At 43.2% G+C, this 19,105-nt stretch overlaps 1 protein-coding gene across 1 annotated transcript in view; it reads right to left on the minus strand.

Moving 5' to 3' along the window:
- The window catches only part of LOC103161319 (zinc finger protein 383), a 326,635-nt gene that overhangs the window by 306,728 nt on the left and 802 nt on the right, over positions 1–19,105 (minus strand). Inside the window, exons 2-5 of the mRNA XM_035449241.1 lie at positions 18,671–18,735; positions 15,335–15,461; positions 14,945–15,043; positions 11,742–12,933 (exon numbers count right to left, since the gene is read on the minus strand). Coding sequence (XP_035305132.1) covers positions 11,742–12,933; positions 14,945–15,043; positions 15,335–15,461; positions 18,671–18,712 — 1,460 coding nt within the window. The 5' untranslated portion in view covers positions 18,713–18,735. The remainder of the gene's footprint in view (positions 1–11,741; positions 12,934–14,944; positions 15,044–15,334; positions 15,462–18,670; positions 18,736–19,105) is intronic.

Consider the following 19,105-nt stretch of genomic DNA (forward strand, 5'->3'; position numbering starts at 1 on the left):
TGGTATCTCTTCACAGCAATTAAAAACAACCCTAAATAAGACAAAAAGGAAAGAAGTCCTTAGACACATTTTAGACTTTTCTTCCATGAAAATCTTAGTGATAGCCAGGCGGTGGTGGTGCACGCCTTTAGTCCCAGCACTTGGGAGGCAGAGGCAGGCGGATCTCTGTGAGTCTACAGAGTGAGTTCCAGGGCAGTGTCCAAAGCCACAGAGAAACCCTGTCTCGAAAAACCAAAAAAAAAAAAAAAAAAGAGAGAGAGAGAAAAACATCTTCGTGATAGAACCTAACCAGGATGACTTGTAAAGTTGTTTATCACTATGGAAAATGTCAAGAGAAAATGAAGTGTAGCTATGACTGACACTAAAAAAACTAGTAATTTAAGCACTGAAAAATTATTTAATCAAAATTATGGTCTTGACAGATTATCAGGGTAGAGAATGAATGTGTGTGAGTGTGTGTGTGTGTGTGTGTGTGTGTGTGTGTGTGTGTGTGTGTGCATATGTGTGCACCTTACCACTTAATACACTTACTAACTGAATCTTGTGTATCATGCATTTTTTTTTTTTTTGGTTTTTCGAGACAGGGTTTCTCTGTGTAGCTTTGGAGCTTATCCTGGCACTCGCTCTGGAGACCAGGCTGGCCTCAAATTCACAGAGATCTGCCTGCCTCTGCCTCCTGAGTGCTGGGATTAAAGGTGTGCGCCACCAACGCCCGACCTCATGCATTGTGTTTGACAAAACAATTAACAAGTACTAGACCCTTATTTTCTTAAGATATCAGGTAATTACTATGCCTAAACAAAACATTCATGGAAGGTGGTCTCTGCATCCTGAACTCTCTAGAAGCTGAAGCCAAAGAATCAGGAGTTTGATGGAAGCCTGGGATACAGCAAGTGTTACGGATGTTCTTTCTGCCAGCCTGGTCCCACAGCTGCATCAGCCCCAAATGAACACACAAATGCTATATTAATTGTGAACCTGTTGGCTAGTGGCTTGGACTTCTTATTGGCTAGTTCTGTCTTAATTATTAATTCATATCTATTAATCTATGTATTTCTACATGGTCTTATCTTACTGGAGAATGCCTGACTCGTGTCCTCTCATCTGGGGATTATGTAAGGGGCCATGGCCACAAAACTATGCGGCTTAAAGCCCACCTTTGTAAGCCTTTTAATGACCTTTAAGTTTTCAGCTTAAAGCCAACCCTGTGAGCCTCCTGTAACCCATAATTAGATACAGTTTGGCCAAGCAGGACTGCTAATGACTGCTGTTCCAAGAAAAGGCCGTGGGGCCTTCTTGCTCGCTGTTTCGAAGATACCACAAGATGTTCCAGCTGATACCACAAGAATGTTCCAGCCCAAGCAAATGCCAGACGTTCCTTCCTGCTATTCTCCCCGCTTGCCTAACTTCCTCATTGCAGGGCTATTTAAGCCCGTTCCCCTTGCTTCAGTAAATGAGACCTTGACACTGCACAGATGAACTCTTGTCCTTTTTCTTGAGCCGCATGGTCTCCTTCCTTTCTCTCGCCCATGACTCTTTCAGGCAGCCCCACTTCGGACCCTGAATAACTGGACCCTCGGGATGGGTCAGGATTACATTGAGACTCCTCTCTGCCTACACTTCCCAGAATCCTCCACATCTCCTAGATGGGCCTAACTTGCTGCCCTATTGGCCACAATGTTTTATTCATCAACCAATAAGAGAAACACATATATAGAAGACATCCCCATCAACTCCTCTCTTATGTCTAAATAAAAAGAAAGGTTTTAACTTTAACATAGTAACATTATATGTAACAAAACAGTTATCAAGTAAGAACTATAGTTACAATATTTAGTTCATTAACATTTGGCAAAATTTAAGAAAATATTCTATCATCTATCCTATCTTTGTGAGTCTAAAGTTTTATAACTTATCTTTTATCATAACTAAGGAAAACCATAAAACCATAACTATCTGTCTTCAACTCCATCAAAGACCTCAGAAGGATAATACATAAACCCTAGAATTGACACAGCCAGAATCTGTTTCACAAAACATAACTCCAGTCCCGGGCCAGGGGTGTAGCTCAGTGATAGACTACTTCCCAGTGTGTGCAAGGTGTTGGTGTCCAGTACCCAGAACTGCCAATAAATACGTAAAAACATACACACACCCATAAAACAAAAGATACTGGGGTACCGACTCCCACTGAAACCTTTCCAAGAGTAAGACCTGGCCTTAAATGCTCTTGTGAATTTCCACAGGTAATTCTTATTTAATGTTTCTGCTCTTAAAAACCACACATTTAAAGCAAAAAGAAAAAAATTTAATTGCTCTATGTATTTGCTGATAAGGGTACATCTGTGTGATTTTGGTGTTCATTAAAATATGACATCTGCTTCTGGGTAAAACATAGAAGACAGCACGGTGGCCAGCAGGCGGTGGTGGCAAGGGTATGAATGTGATCGCAGTCACTGTGTACATGAAGGAAACTGCTAAACGTTATGGGAAACATTTGAAAAGGTTTAGCGTGGCCGGGCGGTGGTGGCACACTCCTTTAACGCCAGCACTCAGGAGGCAGCGGCAGACAGATCTCTGTGAGTTCCAGGTCAGCCTGGTCTACAAGAGCTAGTTCCAGGATAGGCTCCAAAGCCACAGAGAAACCCTGTCTCGAAAAACCAAAAATAAATAAATAAATAACAAAAAGCTTAGTGTGTGGTGTGTGTGGTGTGTGTGGTGTGTGTGGTGTGTGTGGTGTGTGTGGTGTGTGTGGTGTGTGTGGTGTGTGTGGTGTGTGTGGGGTGTGTTGCTCCAGAACAGCCTCCAAAGCCACAGAGAAACCCTGTCTCGAAAAACCAAATATAAAAAATAAAAGGCTTAGTGTGTGTGTTGTGTGTAGGCTGCTCTTGGAGCCTGTTGTCCTGGAACTCGCTCTGTAGACCAGGCTGGCCTCGAACTCACAGATATCTGCTTGCCTCTGCCTACTGAGTGTTAGGATTAAAGGCGTGCGCCACCAACACCCGGGTATAAATCTCTTTTTTTAAAAGAGTTTTGGGTGAAAATCTTGGCTCACACATTCCCTTAAGGGGGCTGAGTAGAAAAAGTAACAACTCTGGGGAGAGTCAAAGGAGACTGCTACATTTCTGCAAAGGTTTTCTCTTTAGCAGAGGGAAGCGGAAGTAACATCTTGGGCTGGAGCTGAGAATTGGATCGCTCTGCTGGAAAGCCGCCTAATGGGGGAAGGGGGGAGCAGAACTCCTCTCCTCTCAGAGAGGAGCCGGATTGCTATATCCTGCTGGGAGATCATCCCCCACACAGTCCATACCATAGTCCAAAAATTTCTTTACCTTTAGTGTATGTAGCATATCTTATCTTTGGTCCGTATACTTTTCGGTAAAAGGCCTTTTAAGTGTGAATTACTTTTTCATAAAAAAATGTACATTATCAGGAGATGAGTGTGTGGTAAAAGGGTCAGCCAAAAAACCCCACCCTGCCCCTGAAACCAGAGCCAGTGAAAGAAACACACCCTGGCTCTGAAACCTGAGCTAGTATAAGGAATACTTTAGTCCTGAACCCAGAAGCTAAGAAACGTTCCCTAACCCTGAAACCAAAGCCAAAGAAACGCACTTTGTCCCCAGAACCAGAGCCAGTGAAAGAAATATGCCCTGGCCCTGAAAATAGAATCATATGGCTTAAAATGGCAGTGAAAGAAACACTGTCATCATTTTACTAATAAGTACAATCTATTTTCAAGAAGTTTAAACAACCACTCTAACTTTTTTTAAAAAAAAACTCCTTTATATTTTATGTGCATGGATGTTTGGCCTGCGTGTGTACCTGTGCGTCATATCCGTGCAGTGCCCAAGAAGACCACAAGAGGGCTGTCCAGGGCTCTGGGACCAGAGTTTAGGTTGTGAGGTGCCATGTGGGAATCAAGCATGAATCATTTGTAACAACAAATGCTCTTAACCACTGAGCGGTCTCTTCAGCAGCCAATTGTAACATCTAAAGGTGCAAATGAGTATGATCTAAAAGCTGGTCTTTCTCATCCCGTCAACATGACAACGTGGGAAATGTCACAAGACCTCACCCTTGAATTAAAAGCCACCGACTACCAAAGGCCATTGAGAGAAGGAGAGTAAGTTTTCTTCAGGCATGAGACCCCTTCAGCTCTAACACTAATGGACTCACTAGGTTGTACTGAAGAAGCAAAAATTAATAAAAGTTTTAAAACTTAATGATAAAGGAAATTTAACTCGGGCTGGAGAGATGGCTCAGAGGTTAAGAGCACTGACTGCTCTTCCAGAGGTCCTGAGTTCAATTCCCAGCAACCACATGGTGGCTCACAACCATCCGTTATGAGATCTGGTGCCCTCTTCTGGTGTGCAGATATATATATGGAAGCAGAATGTTGTATACATAATAAATAAATAAAATCTTTAAAAAAAAAAAAAAGGAAATTTAACTCCTTAAATCTAAATCAGGAGTGCCATGACTGGACCCGGATCCCCAGCCCAGGAGATAAGTGACAGACTCTGTGACTCTGTAACCCTGGAAGCCCATGCCCTGTCTTATGTCACTCAAATGTATCTCCCTTAAAATGTATAGTTACTAACTCTGTACTTTGTATGACCTTAAGTAACCATGGAAACTATGTAATTTGTAGCCTTCAACTGAAGGACCCCAGCCTAAGATGTTTTCTTTGCAGATAAGTAAGAATCTGAACTTATGACCTTAACAGGAAAGGGCCGTTAGGGTTGAGGAATTCCAGCCTGACAAATGGTTCCCAGAAATAGAGATGTAACTGCCCTGAACGTCCCATGAACCCGGAGATCGAAGTAGGCCACCTGGAATGAGCCAATCAGAACTGTCACCCTCGTTCACCCCAGACCCCATCTGTTTGCAGTTTTTGCCTTTAAGAAGCCCCCTAGCCCCCAGCTCGGGGTCCAGCTCCTCTGCTCCTGCGTGAGTAATGAGTTGGGCCCTGGTACCCGTTACTGAATAATATAGCCTCTTGCTGTTTGCATCAAGTTCTCGTCTCTGTCTGGTGACTGGGGGGTGGCTGCTCCCCCAATCACCCCGGGATCCCACTCCGTGGGGGTCTTTCAGTACATGTGTGTGATTGGGAACATGAGAGGACAGAAAGGGGGAGAGGGGAGAGGAGAGAGAGAGAAAGAGAAAGAGAGGAGAGAGAGAGAGAGAGAGAGAGAGAGAGAGAGAGAGAGAGAGAGAAGAAATTATGCAACACAGTCTCCTCATATATAACTTTGTTTTCAAAGCTCGTCTTTCAAAAGGCTACAGTGATGTCTGGACAAGGTGGCACACACCTTTAATCCCACTAGTTTGAGTAGCAGAGGCAGATAGAGCTCTGTGAGTCTGAGGCCAGCATGGTCTACATAGTTTCATTTTCAAGACATGACCTGTTTCATTTTTAAAAAGTAATAAATAAATAGGCTGAAGGGATGAGCTAAGCGCTCTTGTGGGTTAAGAGCTCCTGCTGTTCTTTCAGAGGACCAGAGTTTGGTTCCCAGCAAGCATGTGAGGAGCACACTTACACATAAATAAAAAGAAATCGTTTCTTTATGAAAGCTACAATGAGTGGAAAAGATTCAACAAAGCCCAAGGACTGATTTGATACATTCCTCACAGCGGCATTTCAGAAATGGCACCTGTCATCTCAATTATGCCACAGAACCACCCAGTCTGAGTGAAACGTCACCATAGCAACCTACATATCGTGAAGACCTCTGAAAGCCAATATGCCTTCATTCTGAAAACGGGAGAGTCGTGTTTGACCTAGAATTCCGGGATGCACAGCACCAGCCAGCTGTCCTGAGGAATGTCGTCTCTTTAATGCAATACAACGTGAAATAGCCTATAAAAAGCCTCTTCAACCTGAGCTGGAAATCACTGCATTCCTGCTGGCAGCTGGAAGGAGCCTTAAGTGGCACTTGTCTGAAAGAACTGCTTTCAAGTTTCTGTTCTATTCTGGTATCTGTATCAGATATCGTATCCAAAGAACATCAGATGAATGTATCTTTGCTGATATGTTTCTAAATTTAATCAAGCATCAGTCTTTGCTCAAAAAGGTGTAATGGGAAAGACAGATTTGTATAGCTTCTCGTCTGAAGTTGACTCTTCAACTCCTGTGCTTGGTTATGTGACAGGAGGCAAACCATTCAGAAGTTTTCTTTCCCCATGGTTAGGACTGCAGGAGCCAAGACACTTAGCGCACACAAATCCTATCTTTTATTGTCTATATTATATTTTTCACATTTGGAAATAAAAATGGGAACATTTTTCTTTATTAAATGCAAAAGCCAAAACCTAAACTTTAGCTTATTTGGTAAAGCATTCAAAGAACAGTGAACTAAGTCTTTCTCGGTACCAAAAATGACCTAATTTTTGACATGGACAAACTAAGATCTCAAACTCCATGTCTTTACAGGGAAGAAGATGGGATTCGAGATGGACTTATATAACCTTTCCTGAAAGAAGCCAGTTTCAGTGTGTTCTCACTACAGTGTCTTTGAACTCCATTCTGTGATTCAGACTGAAGGGAAATGACCATATCCAAGTCCCATGGCCTAAGGGTCCCTAGTTCCAGAGATGATTCTCTCCAACATTCTCCTGTTTTGAACCCTCAAAATACGTGTGTTGGGGTGGGGTGGGGGAGCAGGAACAAAAGCAATTTATTAATCAGAAGCGAGAAGTAGGTGTCTGGAGAGATGGCTCAACAGTTAAGAGCACTGTCTGCTCTTTCAGAAAACCAGGGTTCTGTTCCCAGCATACAAAGGGTGGCTCAGAAACTTCTGTAATTCCAGTTCCAGGGGATCCAACACCCTTTTCTGGTCTCCCAGGGTACTAGACATTCAAATGATAGACAGACGAACATTCTGGGTAAAATACTCATACACATAAAATAAAAAGATTTGATTAGAAAGCTTTAAAAAAAAAAAGAAGTCTAGAGCCAAAGAGCTTATGTTTCTACCACTCTTGGTCAAGTAAATTTAATTTCTCTACACCTTGTAATCACAAAGTAGGTCCCAGCCCATCAGACCCGTGATCTCCCTGTAGGGAAAAGGATCTAGCCAAAGAAACACACACTGAGCAGAGCCAAAGAAACACACCTTGACCCAGCAACCAGAACCAAAGAAATGTCCCTGACTCTGAAACCAGTGCCAAAGAAACACAATTTGTCCCTAGAATCAGAGCCAGTGAAAGAAATACACCCTGGCCCTAAAACTACAGCCAAAAAGCCAAAAAGACCAGTAAAAGAAACACATTTTGGCCCTGAAACTAGAGTCCAATCTGACCCTAAACCTCTGCAGAAAACTAACCAATCCCTGAACAGGAGAGCTAGCCAATCAGTGCAGGGATTCAAATTTGACCAATCCCCTCCACCTGGAAAAACTATATAAACTATATAAACCCTGTGTTCCCACATTATTGTGTTAAGAATAAAATCCCTGAAGGAGCTTTGGGTGAAGACCTTCTTTTGCTCCCTTGACAGAGCAGAGTTGTTACACTCCAGGGGACTGGAGCAAAACAACTTCGCAGGAGAAGCCCTTTTCTGGCGAGCAGATCTGATACACTGGGGAAGAAGCCGCCCCACCCCCCTTGAAACAGGGCTGTAAGCTGCTGTGCTCACTGTGACCTGTGGTATTCCTTGGCTCCCCAGCTCCAGGACACCTTTCCAACTGAGCTGTGTAACACTTAGTATTCTGTGACTCTCGAGCTCCAGGATCCCTGTCCCATCCAAGCCATCCAAAAGGCTTACACTTACCACACTCACTTTCTCACCCAGTCCCACCTTGAACTGCACAGACACATTCGAATCCGCCATCTCTCAAACAGTCACATTAGTGGGGAGGGGGCATGCACAGCAGAGCGTCAGTTGACACACAATCACAATTATAGCGCATACCTCACAAGGTCATATATTTGTTTCTTGTCACAATTATGCCTGAAGAAACAGATGGTCAGTGCGGTTATAGCCACACACACAGTCATGGAAACACACACATGAAGTCACAGTCTGCTCTCTCGAAAACTTACACACAGGAGCACATCACAAACCATCACAACCATTCAGTTTTCCTGTCAGTCACACACAAGCAGGGACACAGACATGCACACCCACGGTGACACAAGATAACACACTGTCTGTCACAGCTGGAGCCTGTCACATAGTTATGTTGTGCCCAGATTTCAGAACCCAAAAAGAACCCGCCAACAAGGAGCTGACTCACCGGAATGTAAGGACACAGGTTTCTTTATTGGCTCAGGAACAAATGGAGTACCCACTTTTGACTGAGGGGTGTTTTTATAAGGGGAAATTATAGGGCTGGAAGCCCCAAGATTACAGAACTTCCGTGGTTACACAGGACAGGACAATGGTTGTATGCTTCAGGAAAGGTGCAATGAAGCAGGATGCTGAAGAGGAAATGAGTTTAATTGTCTCCTGGGCTGGGGACGTCCACAGTTGATAACTATCTGATCCTCTTTGGACTAGAGAAATGTCCACACAGCTCTGGGGTGTGAGATCTGGTCTAAGGGCTTGAGTCCTGTGGACCTTTGTTTAACCTTGTCTGCTGGGCTGCCTTTTGGGAACTCAGAGTTTTTTATTTGGGTTTTGGAGTCTGGGCCTTAGGCTTTTATTAATTTTCCCCTTTCAGTTATTCAGTTATTCACAGCACACACACACACACACACACACACACACACACACACACACAGACACACACACAGACACACACACACACACAGACACACACACACACAGTCTCCCGGTCCCGTTGCCAAGCTCCATCTCCATCCTGCCCCTCAGCTCCTGCTCCCGCTCGGCCTAACTCACCTCATAGCCACAAGCTATGGAAACTTGCTCTGTGACGTCACAGCGCGAGGAGCCAGAGGGCTGAGGCCCGCCAGGGGGCGCGCTCGAGCTTCTCAACGACCGGCTGAGCCCGGCCCCGAGAACTACCAGCCCCAGAGTGCTTTGCGGCGCAACCCTTTCTGCTTTGCACCCTCGCTTCGAGATAGGCGGCAAGTGCGAGTGCGCAGGGAACTGTAAGCCCTTCTAGGGGAGTTCCTGGGTGTGCGCTGGTTTGTGTGAGGCGACGGTAAGGCTCTGCAAGAGCGGGACAACGATTGAATGCATGCGTGCGTAGTTTGTGCCACTGCGCATGCGCGCCAAACGGGGTTGGCTTCTGCCAGTTTACTGAGCCACTGAATTTGGAATCACGTCCTCTGCTGGTGGGCTGTTGTGTGACGCCAGACGACGAGTCGCTGTGGGTGTGTGGAGTGACTGTCTTACTTTGCTGTTTATTTCTGTTTTGATTTTTTTTTTTTTTGGTTTTTCGAGATAAGAGTTTCTCTGTGCAGCCCTGGCTGTCCTGGAACTTGCCCTGTAGACCAGCATGGTCTTGAACTCACAGAGATCTGCAAGCCTCTGTTTCCTGAGTCCTGGGATTAAAGGTGTGTGCCACAACGCTGTCTTTACTGAGAGAGTGACCATTTCTGCCTGTATTACTATCTTGGGCTTTTGTTTCGGGGCTTGCATTTAAGGGGTGTGTGACTGTGGGATTGCAATTGCTGCATCTTCAAAGTTGTTGGGTCTTGTTTTTTGAGGTTTTTGTTTTTACGAAGGACTTAATTTATGTGCATGAATGTTTTGCCCCCATGTATGTATATGCACCACACCGCGTGCCTAGTTCCCTAAGAGGCCAAAATAAAGCAATTAGGTTTCCTTGAGCTGGAGTTACCAGACAGTTGTCAACTGCCTTGTGGGTGCTGGAAACCAAAGCTAAGTTCTCCGGAAGCACAGCAAGTGTTCTTAACTGCTGAGCAATCTCTCCAGCTCCTTAAACAAACTTTTAGAGCCAAGAGTAGAGTTATCTCCAGTCACAAGCAGTTCTTCTAGGTCCTGCACATGTGTTTAAGTAAGTAGGATCAATTTGAATTCACCAATTCAAAAATCCTTAATTGGGCAGGACATGGTGGCACGCACACACTTTTAGTCCCAGCACTTGGGAGGCAAAGATGGGGGATCTCTGTGAGTTGAGACCAGTCTGGTCTACATACAGTTCCAGGCTAGCCAAAACTAAATAGTGAGACCCTGTCTGGTAACAAAACAAACCCTCCTAAAGCCACATGAGTTATTGGGTTAACCAACGATGTTACCAGCTTCTGCTCCAGAGTGAGGATTAAATATGTGACACCATATTCTGCCCAGTCCACTGATTTAAAACATATATTTTGGGCAATGGTGGTGCACATTTTTTGATCCCAGCACTTGGGAGGGAGAGGTAGGTAGGCTATCCTGATCCACAGAGTTCTAGGACCGAGAGAGAGAGAGAGAGAGAGAGAGAGAGAGAGAGAGAGAGAGAGAGAGAGAGAGAGAGAGGAGAGAGAGAGAGTTTAAGTCTAAATAGACAACCCACACATACCCCTTTTCCACTTGTAATTCAATAAGTGGCAGATGAGAGGCTTTATTCCATATAATTATTTCTTTTTCTATCACAAATCCTCTAGTTTTGATAAAGGTAAATGGCAGTTAAAAGTACATTCCAGAAGCTAGAAGAATCGGGTTAACAATAAAACGCTTGCCTAGAATAATTTACCAGTGAGGGGACGGACCATAGCTCAGTTGTAGGAGTGCTTGCTTAGCACATATAAAGCCCTGGTCTCTAACCCTAGAACACACACACACACACACACACACACACACACACACACACACACACACACACGTCATGAAGAAAATTATGAAACAGTATGCTAATGACAAAAGAGAATCCTTTTATTAAACCTATACTGGATGCTAGGATTAGATCTAAGCTCTTTATAGTCATGAATTCATTGAGTTCTCACAGCAAACCAATGCATACACAAGATTGCATATGTAAAATAAGAAACGACTCCTAATAACATACATAAGAAAAAATCTGGAAAAGTAACACTTTGCTAACTGTAATTACCTTTCTGGCACAACATTAGGGTTAGGGTTAATGAAAAGGAACAAAATAGCATACAAGGACGAAAGATGAATAAATTCAGCATTAAAAGAAACAAAACATAAAACATCCAAACATAAGTTTGGGGTCATATTAATGAAGACAGCTTTTAAAAATGCAAAAATTTAAAAGCAACCACCATAACATGAATAATAGTCATTTAAAAGATATTAAGTAAATCATTAAACTTTGTATTGCTGGAAAAGCAATTATTAGAATGTTTTTAGCATGATAAAAGCAGACGAAGGAAGAACATAAATACCAGGACTACTTGTTTTTAGAAAGCAAAGTCCAGCAAAATTAGTTCTACCAATTTGATAATCGTCATCTACAATCAATATAGCAGTTCATTTTGATGTTTGAGCTTTCGGTTTTCTAATGTTTTTTACAATAAAAAAATAAAAATAAGCTCATGAAACAGCAAAAAGACTGACACTGCCTCAAATACAACATAGGAATTCCACAAGGAACTTCAAATCATTAAAGGTTACACAATTAAAACAGTCATATTAGTGCAAGCATCAAAAAGTTTAGAAAACATAAATAGCCCTAAAAACATAAGAAAATATAAACAACAGTATGACAAATCCCCGGGCAATGGAGATTTATTAAGCAAGTAGCACTGGTGTAGAAAAGGAGATACAGGACTGGAATTCATAATCTACAGTTAAATGCATTTGGATTGAAAATATAAACACTTAAACTGTGTCAAAGAAAGGTACTCTCAGTATGGAGTTTTATTACTCATTCCCATGAATCTCCTGATGGCGAATAAGGTCTGAGTCATTACTAAATGTCTCCCCACATTCCTTACAGCTATGGGACTTGTCATCACTGTGAATTCTCAGATGTCGGGTAAGGTTTGAGCATTTATTAAAGGCCTTTCCACATTTATTACACTCATATGGCTTTTCATCAGAGTGAACTCTCTGATGTTGAAAAAGCTGTGAGTTCTGAGTAAAAGCCTTCCCACATTCAAGACATTCAAAAGGTTTCTCACCGGCATGGATTCTTTGATGCTGTCGAAGTTGTGAACTCTGAGTGAAGGCTTTCCCACACTCCTTGCACTCATAAGGTTTCTCCCCAGTGTGGATTCTCTGATGGTTTGTAAGTGCTGAGCCACTACTAAAGGCTTTCCCACACTCCTTGCACTCATAGGGCTTCTCCCCGGTGTGGGTTCTCTGATGCTGAACAAGCTTGGAGCTCTGAGTAAAGGCTTTGCCACACTCCTTACATTCATAAGGTTTCTCACCTGTGTGAACTCGCACGTGTTGAAAAAGTTGTGAGCTCTTTGTGAAAGCTTTCCCACAAACTTTGCATGCATAAGGTTTTTCACCAGTGTGAATTCGCTGATGGTCAATAAGATTTGAACAATAGCTAAAGGCTTTTCCACACTCCTTACATTCATAAGGCTTCTTACCAGTGTGGATTCTCTGATGCTGAGAAAGGTATGAGCTACAACTGAAGGCCTTCCCACAGTCTTTACATTCGAAGGGCTTCTCACCAGTGTGAATTTTCAGATGTCGAGTAACATGTGAACCACAACTGAAGAACTTACCACACTGCTTACATTCATAAGACTTTTCACCAAGATGAACTCGTTGATGTTGAATAAATTGTGAGTTCTGAGTAAAGACCTTTCTACATTTCTTACATTCATAGGGTTTCTCGTCATTATTAACAATTTGACGTAGGGTTAAGAAAGTCTGTTGAACAAATGTGGGCATGTATTCACGACTGAGTATTTCTTGGCTTAAATGACCATTCTGATATCCCAATTGACTTGTAAATTGGCTTCCACATTCCAGAACATCTCTAAAACTGGGGTACTCAAGGCCATGCTTTTTAAGTCCCATTAACTCCCTCTGGCATGATTCTATTTCATAAACTTCCTTCTTTAGAGATAATAACTTGCTTTCACACATTGACTCCAGAGCTGAAAGGAAAGAAAGCAGAAAATATTCTTTTCCCCTCTTTTTTGGAAAAACTTAAAACTTTCACAAAGAGAATGGAAACACTAAAGTGAATAGATTATCTAGTAGGTAAATATCATAGGCTTTTAAGATCTGTCTAATCAGTGGTTCTCAACCTTCCTAATGCTGCAATCCTTTATACAGTTCCTCATGTTGTGGTGACCCCCCCCTAGAAGTATTTTCATGCTACTTGATAACTATAATTTTGCTACTGTTAGAAATCATAATGTAAATATTTTTGGAGATGGAGTATTCCGGATTCCTGGATATTTTGTGGCATAATAAATAATCAATTTGGCCTTTCATTTGTTTTGGGTCTAGACAATGAATTAGGGTCTCATTATCTAGTTCTGGCTAGCCTTGAACTCAGAGATTCTCTGACTGCTAGCATTAAAGGTCTGTCCCCTGAGATGAGGTCTTATTATGGAACTCTGGCTGGTTTTGAATTCTGGGATTATCTTGCCTCAGTATATTTAGATAAAAAAGGGGAAATACTGGAAAATAATCTTTTTTATATACTGTGAAGATGTGTCACTGATTGGTTTAATAAAAAGTTGAATGGCTAACAGTTAGGTGGGATTTATGGAGAGGACAGGACACCAGGAAGAAGGGAGGAGATACCAGGGACACAGAGCAAGCAGCATGAGCACTGCAAAGTAAAGGTAACCGAGCCTGTCAGGGCACAGAAAGGGGTCCATTTCATCTTGCCTCAAGATCAGAGAGTTCAAAACTACCCTTAGACCTGTAAGACTAAGCTTGGCTACTACAGGATGTTTTGGCCTTGACAGTGGATGTCTTGGGCTCAGGTGTGTTTACTCTTGACCCTAAAGACTGGGTGGCAGGTGTGGCTACCAAACACCTGGAGGATTAAGGGAAGTTAAGTCTGTTTGCTCCTTATATATGATAATAGAAGTTTTCTGCCATTGTCCCCACTTTTGATAGGGTTACTTAAGAATGTAAAAGGATAAACTCGGGGGCGTTCAGTGTGGACTGAATTCACCCTCCTGACAATATTCCTGTGTCTCAGTCTTTTATCTTAACTTCTTTAGCTAGCCTTCCTTAGACCACACTCCCCCCTCACATACAAACCGTGCTCTGACTACAGCCCTGAAAAGAGAGCTTCCCACACGAGCCACTTAAAAGAAGTAGATTAACAGAAATGGGTTAATTTAAGTTTTAAGAGCTAGTTATAAACAAGCCTAAGCTACCTGCCAAACTTTCATAATTAATAATAAGTCTCCATGTGGTTATTTGAGAACTGGTAGGCAGGACAGAAAAATCTACTTACAGCTGGGGTGATAAACATATAGTGACATGTTGGTCCTGATTTTCTGCCACAGAACTTCAAAAGCCCTTGGGACTCTCTGAGTGATAGCAGTGTCTTTGTACTGCTACCCAGGCAGGTCAAGACAGCAGGCCTTAAAGAGCCTCAAGGACTGGTTCTGGCCAGACGATCTAGTGGCTAAAAGTGTGTGATGCTCTTGCAGAAGACCCATGTGGCAGCTCACAGCTACCTGTGACTGTTGTTGCAGAGATTTGTGTACTCCTCTGACCTCCGTGGGCACCAGTCCACATGTGGCACACAGACACCACACATACTCAATTTATTAGAAGGTTGGGATTTTAGCTATCTGACCTCTGAATGGAAGAAAGACGGAGATGCCAGTTATGGATTCCTACCTATGTAAGAACAAAAACAAGCTGGATGACCTGAGTCTGATCCCCAGGACCTACATGATGGAGAGAGAACCAACTCCAGCAAGTTGTCCTCTGACCTCCACACACTCACCCCATACAATAAATTAATATATGCCACTGAAAGAAATTATTTTAAAAGAACTTGGTTTTCTCACTAGACACCTCGGTTCTTGAAGGCAGAGGCTTCCAAAATGACATGTCACTGTTGCTGTCTCCTCCATCAGCTCGGGTTATCCCCGCAGGCATTTCTCTGCCCAGTGTCTCTCTCTCACTTACCTGAGCACAGGCCTCTCGTTAGCTCTTTGCCAATCATCCAGGGCTCTTTGCCTTGCTCCAATAAAGAGATCACCTGAGGCTTGGGAATGGGAAGCCCTGCTTACAAGAAAAGATATGGAACACGGTTATGCTGTGGGAAACAGAGCTAATCCCTCGACCATCAAGCAAGAGGCGCCATGACAGGATCAGCCACAGACGAAGGTGACGCTTCAGCCACAGAGCACCGGAGCTGCCTGTCTCCCAGGCTTCTTTTTCAGCCTGGCTGAAACCATTTATTTGCAAACAAGGAGCGGGTATTCAGGTGGCAAAGTTGAAAAGCAGCTGAGAGATTCACTGAGGAAGAAGTAGACACTCCAGAGAAGGCTGAGTTGTTGGTACAGGTGCTCTTACCCACAGACAGCAGGTTGCTGTAATTCTCCAGCATCACGTCCCTATACAAGTCCCTCTGAGCAGGGCCCAGGCACTCCCACTCTTCCTGAGAGAAGTCCAGAGACACGTCACTGAACACCATTGATTTCTGAAACAATAAACACACACCCTAGCTGTATAACACACAGACACACACAAGAAAACTTTGGTGCTTGTGTTATGGGGTTCAGCAAATGAGCCATTATACTGTCGTCACCAAGAACCATGATGCATGACTATCATCCCAGCACAGGGCTGAGGCAAGCGCATGGATTGGGAATTTGCGCTGTCAGCCTGGGTTACATATTGATCTCAAGGGCAGCCTTAGTTATATAATGAGATCAAGTCTCAAAACAACAGGACTAGGGAGACAGCTCACTGGTAGAGCTCTGGTTTCAATCAACCCCCAGCAACAACAACAAAAAAGTTTCTCATTCTTAATACAAATTATTTTTCTGGTGGCTAAATGTTTTGATTTCTGATTGTACAGTCACAACAGCTCATTTATACACTGACCAGCCTAATTAGTACCATCCATTATCACACTTATTCCTACTTCTTAGATAAATAAAAATGATTCAGACAGTCAGCATGACCCACATTTCCTGTTGGACTCCAACTTAAACATGTTTTATAAATACCGTGAGAGTCTCAGAGATCCCTACCAGCCTCATAAGCTAGGAAATCTTTCAACATTTGGAACTACCAACCCCATTTCCCATTCTCTCACTAGTTTACAGACACGGTTTTAGCTTTTCCGTGTGTCTTGCCAGCTAAGTGACTCACATTGCCACCTCATCAAATTACAGACAGGCAGGACAAATTCACTCTACAATTCTTTCACTTTCCTGAGTACATCATTTCCTGCCTGTCAGTGCCTGGAAATAGGTCAAGACAAGATGATCAGTTATTTGCTGAATGAAAATGTTAATGTTTGAAAATGAGAGGTAATGAGAGATGATGGTAGGATTAGCTAGCTAATATGAGAGTCAACTGGGACCAAGATCTTGGCAGGAATCCTATCAGCCACAAATGTCAGCACAAGGAAAGCAAATGCAGCCTCCTGAGTGGCTGGAGTTACAGGCATCCACACCATTGCACCCATCACACACGGGGGGGAAAAAGGAGGTTACACATGGGTTACTTCAGCCATGGTTTTAAGTACCGAAGGATATGGCCAGTCTTCTTACGGCTGTTTTCCTGGAGGCAGGGGTGTTGTGGGATATTCCTTTACACTATGTGAAGATGTGTCACTGAATGGCCGAAGGCTAGGTGGGAAGAGGTTAGGTGGGACTTCTGGGTACAGAGAGGAAGAAAGATGGAGTCACTAGCTGGACATGCAGGAGGAGGGGTAAAAGCCACAAGAGTCATGGCAGCACATAGATGAATAGAAACGGGTTAATTATAAGAGCTAGTTAGAAACAAGCCTAAGCTGTCAACTGTACTTGGTGGTTTTTACCTTTAGGGGCCTGTCACCAGCTTCCCAATAATTACACACGGAAGCTTACTTGTATAAATGCCTGGCCTTTGATTGGCTTCTTCTCAACTTAAACTATCCTTTAATCCCGGCACTTGGGAGGCAGAGGCAGGCAGATCTCTGTGAGTTCGAGGCCAGCCTGGTCTCCAGATCGAGTGCCAGGATAGGCTCCAAAGCTACAGAGAAACCCTGTCTTGAAAAACAAGAAAGAAAGAAAGAGAGGGAGGGAGGGAGGGAGGGAGGGAGGGAGGGAGGGAGGGAGAAAGAAAACTATCCTATCTATCTTTTGCCTCTGGGCTTTTACCTTTTTCTATTTCTCAACATCTTTTCTTTTCTTGTTACTCAGTGGCTTTCTATGTAGCTGGGTGTCTGGCCCCTGGAGTTCTTCTTTACTCCTCAATCTTTTTCTCCCCACCTTTTATTCTCTCTGCCTGCCAGCCCTGCCTATCCTTTCTCCTGCCTTGCTACTGGCTGTTTAGCTTTTTGTTAGACCAATTGAGTGTTTTAGGCAGGCAAAGTCACACAGCCTCACAGAGGTAAACAAATGCAACATAAAGGTATACAACACATCTCTGCATCATTAAACAAATATTCCACAGTGTAAACACATGTAACACATCTTAAAATAATATTCTACAACAGCCAGCCAAGCTTTTATAATTAATAATAAGTCTCTGTGTGGTTGTTTGGGAGCTGGCTGGTAGGACAGAAAAATTCCCCTACATACAAGTATCTGTAATAAGGTGACTCTAGAATTTTTTTTTTTTTTTTTTTTGACAAGGGGTCTCACTGTACAGTTCTCAATAAATAGACCAGGGGCTAGCCTTAAACTCACAGAAATTGGCCTGCCTATCATCTAGCAAATACAGAATTTTAAAAGAAAGGCAAGACTCCAACTGTGATATAGAACTAGGCACGGTAGCTTATACAGGGAACCCAGTACTTAGGAGGCTAAAGCAAGAGAATCTGAAGTCTGAAGTCAGCCTGGGCTTCACAGTGAGACCCTGTCTCAGAACTAAACATAGACCAACAACACACACACAGACACACAGACACAGACACACACACACGACTTAAAAATGGGGGATGAGTGGTTAAGACTGATTCCTGCTCTGGCAAAGGACCCAGGTTTGTTTCCCAGTTCCTATATGGTGGCTCACAACCTTCTGTAACTCCAGTCACAGTGGATCCAAGACTCTCTTCTGGCCTCACAAGTACTGCACATCTGTGGTGCTTCACATACACACATACACACATACAGAAAAAACAATCATACACATAAAATTAGACCCATCTTTTTGTACGTATGGTGGCTCCCACTTGTAATTCCAGCACTCGGGGAAGAGGAGACAGGAGAATCAGAAGTATAAAGTCATCCTCAGCTACACAGGGAGTTTGACACCAGCCTGTCTCAAAAAAAAAAAAAAAAAAAAAAAGCAACCACCAACCAAACCACACAACTGCCATGCTAAACTTTTAGTGGAACTCTATGAAATGGTTAATGCTGTAAAAGATCCCACCCTTGAAAATATCATGAGAAGGAAACTGATCAAACAAAGGTTATTTTTGTGCAGTGGAAATTTAACTCCGCTCTTTGAAATAACCATGTTTTAGGTGTGAGTTTAGAAAGAAACAAAACACATTAGAAGTTATCTATTTCCTAAGTTAACCTGTGACCATTATACAGAATGAAGTCAGAGAGAACACAGGCTGTGTGTGTGTCCATGTCAGAGCTTCCCGCCATTTTCATGAGTGGAAAATTTGAAGAACCAGATCACTTTATGAGTCTGTGTTACACAAGTCTATCCCAGAGAAAAGCAAAAGGGGAAACCCCAGTGCACCTTATGTTTGGCTTGGTCCGCAGCCATTCCTCTTTTCTCCATTGTGTAGTTCTGGAGGAGCCGAGCTGGGGAAGAAAGAAGGAATCGTGAGGTCTTTAAGCCTTTTAATAAAAGGTCACCCTGGAATACCTGTCACCCAGGGAGAAGAAGTCTAGGTTGTCATGAGCATTTTCTAGAGTCAGAGAAGGAATGAAGCCTATGGTGTCTCAGGACAGAAAACTGGAGTCACTTGGGCAGTCAGAGGCATCCCACACTTGAAACCCGCGGCTGCAGTCACTCACCCACCATAGGTTTCCTCATACCCACAACTTACCCAAATAACAGCTCATGATCAAATAGCCACAGTCACACATCTACCCTGAGGACACAACCACACCCACCGCTCACAGAACCCTCAAATACAACACCACATAAAACCCCAGGGCTACAAACGGT

Source organism: Cricetulus griseus, chromosome 9, assembly GCF_003668045.3.
Source record: "Cricetulus griseus strain 17A/GY chromosome 9, alternate assembly CriGri-PICRH-1.0, whole genome shotgun sequence".
NCBI classification, from domain to species: domain Eukaryota; kingdom Metazoa; phylum Chordata; class Mammalia; order Rodentia; family Cricetidae; genus Cricetulus; species Cricetulus griseus.